Here is a 3,243-nt window from a genome sequence, read left to right on the forward strand (position 1 = left end):
TTCATGTGACAACTTAGTTAAGTAAATCCAGGATTCTTGCTTCCCGTAACTTTTTAAGTCAGCTGTGTAGATCCAGTCTTTCTAAAGTTATAGATATTTCTCAGCTGATATCGGACGATTACGTTATTTGACGTCATCATTCCTCATACCCGGATGTTTGGACAACTTGACACAATATACGCAAGAATTCGCCCCTGATGAAGAAAGGACAACCTTTCGAAATCGCTCGGGTTCTATGATTTCATGTATTTTTCTTCATGTAAAAGGAAGGGTGTATTCGCATATAATACACACAATCCGTCACTAAATGTCTCGTACATATCATACTAGTAACATAATATACATTTGTAGTACACTTCCCTCCTTCTGCAATACATATTTTTTGTCTATTAGTAAAGTAATTAATTTATTTTAATGATAGTGGTATAACTAAATTAATCAGTCGTTCAAAGTTTGTCAAAATGTGTGGGGATTTGAAATACGTCAGTAGAATGAAACTGATGTCTATCTAACAGTTTTCTAAAAAAAATCTTTGTTTTCTTTGTGTAGTCGGATATTTATCATCAAAGCGTCTACGAATTAGTGCACTCGGAAGATCGTGAAGAACTGCAGCGCCATCTGATGTGGAATTCACGATTATCTGCTGATTGTAGTGGTCTTAGTTTGCAGGAAGTTCTAACATCCGGTTTGTATTCAAACAAGAACCAATCGTAAAAGTTTTATAGTTTTGTTTTAGATTTCTTTCACCAGTCTAAGGTTAAAAAACAAACAACAAAAAAAGACATTCGAGTCTCCTCAGTAAATATGATTGAATATACTTCTTAAGAAATGTTTTTATAGTTTGTTTACATGATGTGACCAAATTATTTCAGACATCTATACATCTTATAAGATATTGTGCAAAGATTGAACCCCCCCCCCCCACACACACAGGTTGACATTTTCCCTTACTTCGCCTTACCTGCACAGGTTCACACATACACACACACGCCAAGCAATATTAGTTGTTTTTTTCAACATTTGAACAATTAGAGAAGGGACATTAATTATACACTCTCTCCGATTGATTGAAAGAGCGTTTAAGCAGGCGAGTCTGTGTTTATTATATCAAGGCAACCATTAACCTATCATCGTAGCTCCCAATAGCTTCAGATAAAAGACCTCAACAAAGACTCAAACTCTCCACCAATTTAGCGGATTTACATTAGAGGCTCTCCTGATCTCTAATTGTCAGCAAAGCGGTGGTTTGGATTGCGTTAATTTTCAGATATATTAACACTGTCTTCTGTTTTATTCCCTTATCTAGTGAATCAACACTGGTTATTCATGTCATGAATCAAGTGTAGTAACAGCCCAGACGTAATTACTGAATTCACAACTCTTGACCAGAAGCTAATCAGCTGCTTTCAAATAAAGATTATAATTCCTACGTAGTTATTATTCATTCCTTGTAGCTTTACAGCGATGGTGAAGAGATGCCATTTGGGGTAGTGTCACTGTTTATCATCAAACTATATGTCTGATACTCCAGTTTTGTCAAAAATTTGAACTTCATTTAATATCTATTGACAACAGCGACACCCTGTTCTGCACTGGACATATGTTGTCACATTTTTCAACAGAAAATAGTGCTTATGTTTGTGAAATTAAAGCTTATGTAAATATATCTATATATATGCATGAATCAGGCACGTTATCTAGTATATATTTGTGTCACGTGTAAACCTCACAGACTAGTTAAAAGATTATTAAATGTATTGACTCGACTTTTCTCTCGTACTTTAACGTTAACATACTAAGAGTGAAATTAAAAATCAACCTGCCCAGCAGTATAGTTAATTAAATATACGTTGCAACTTATACAGATTAAAGGGCATTATTTATTTAGTTTTACGCTAACACTGTTGTGGTACAGGTAACTGTTGTGGTACAGGTAAACTGTTGTAGTACAGGTAAACTGTTGTGGTACAGGTAAACTGTTGTAGTACAGGTAAACTGTTGTGGTACAGGTAACTGTTGTGGTACAGGTAAACTGTTGTGGTACGGGTAAACTGTTGTAGTACAGGTAAGACCCCATATCAAGTTCAGAACGAGGAATTAACTAGTAATCTTCGAATTTTCTATTCTATAGATAATATGGAAACTATAAAATCTAATTACGTGTTATTCATCAAGGATTGGAACTGTGTATTTTATTACCTTTGCAGCATTTGTCAATGTGTGTTTATGTCGTTAAATAATTAGATAAAGATACATTCATTCCCATATGAAACCATAGTGTCATTTTCATCGCCTTTATAAGTATTGAGTTCAAAAACAAAAAATAGGGCTAATTTTGATGTAAAAATTGGCAAGTAAAGAAACCCTTCTGAAAAAATACTGTTTTTCTCTTGTTTTGTCTTAAGTTATCTTATTGTTGTAAATAGATAAAGGTGTTCCACCGGATAGCAAAGAAGCTCTTACCACAACAATAATGAAATGTCTAACTCTAAGAGCTCCTTAAATCCGTGAAATTCTCGGCAAAAACGGTTTTCACCAGAATAATGAAATGTGTTTTAGCTTCTCAGACCAGTATAAATAACTTCTGGAAATAAACTGTTTGATTCAGTCTACTTGAAACTTTCTATGCGTAAAAACACAGTTGAAATTTGTAAATAAATAAAAAACAGAACGCTTACATATCTGGAATCACGAACAGATGCGATGTAAGACATATTTTTACACCATGTAATTTATTGTTTAATTAATAGACTTATTTTTTTTTCATAGTTTAGAATTATTTATTTGCATAATCTTTTCTGACTTTTCTTTTTGCTAATTTTTAGTTTATTAAAACCTCTTCAAGGTCGGCTTAATTAATTCAATTTTTACTCCCTGTTGCCCAACTTTTGAACTACAGTCTCAGTCAGGTACGCTAAAATGTGTAGGCCTAACGATGTGGTGTTCATGATACCCAACACGTAGCCTAAAATGAAAACAAAAAGCTATTTAAGCCTGTATGTGTGGACCTGTGAACATCGTGGTCTTTATTTATGAAGGTTTCTTTCTTCTTGTTTATAGAAATGTGTTTATTAGGAAGATTGATACTGGCGCACGTTACATATTCAAGTTCCAAACAGTAAATATAACAAGGTTTTAAGTTATTTCAGTGTTCGTTGACCAAGCTTTTATATCTATATATATATAGTAGGCCTTAGTTTAATAGACATTATTAATGTACTAAATTTCTTACGTTGAGGGTTA

At 33.5% G+C, this 3,243-nt stretch overlaps 1 protein-coding gene across 1 annotated transcript in view; it reads left to right on the forward strand.

Moving 5' to 3' along the window:
• Positions 1–549: 549 nt before the first annotated feature.
• Positions 550–3,243, forward strand: part of LOC106475740 — a gene marked incomplete at both ends in the record, with an annotated part of 14,775 nt that continues 12,081 nt past the window's right edge. Inside the window, one exon of the mRNA XM_013936414.1 lies at positions 550–685. Within this exon, the coding sequence (XP_013791868.1) occupies positions 550–685 (136 nt within the window). The remainder of the gene's footprint in view (positions 686–3,243) is intronic.

Source organism: Limulus polyphemus, unplaced genomic scaffold (assembly GCF_000517525.1).
Source record: "Limulus polyphemus unplaced genomic scaffold, Limulus_polyphemus-2.1.2 Scaffold9084, whole genome shotgun sequence".
NCBI classification, from domain to species: domain Eukaryota; kingdom Metazoa; phylum Arthropoda; class Merostomata; order Xiphosura; family Limulidae; genus Limulus; species Limulus polyphemus.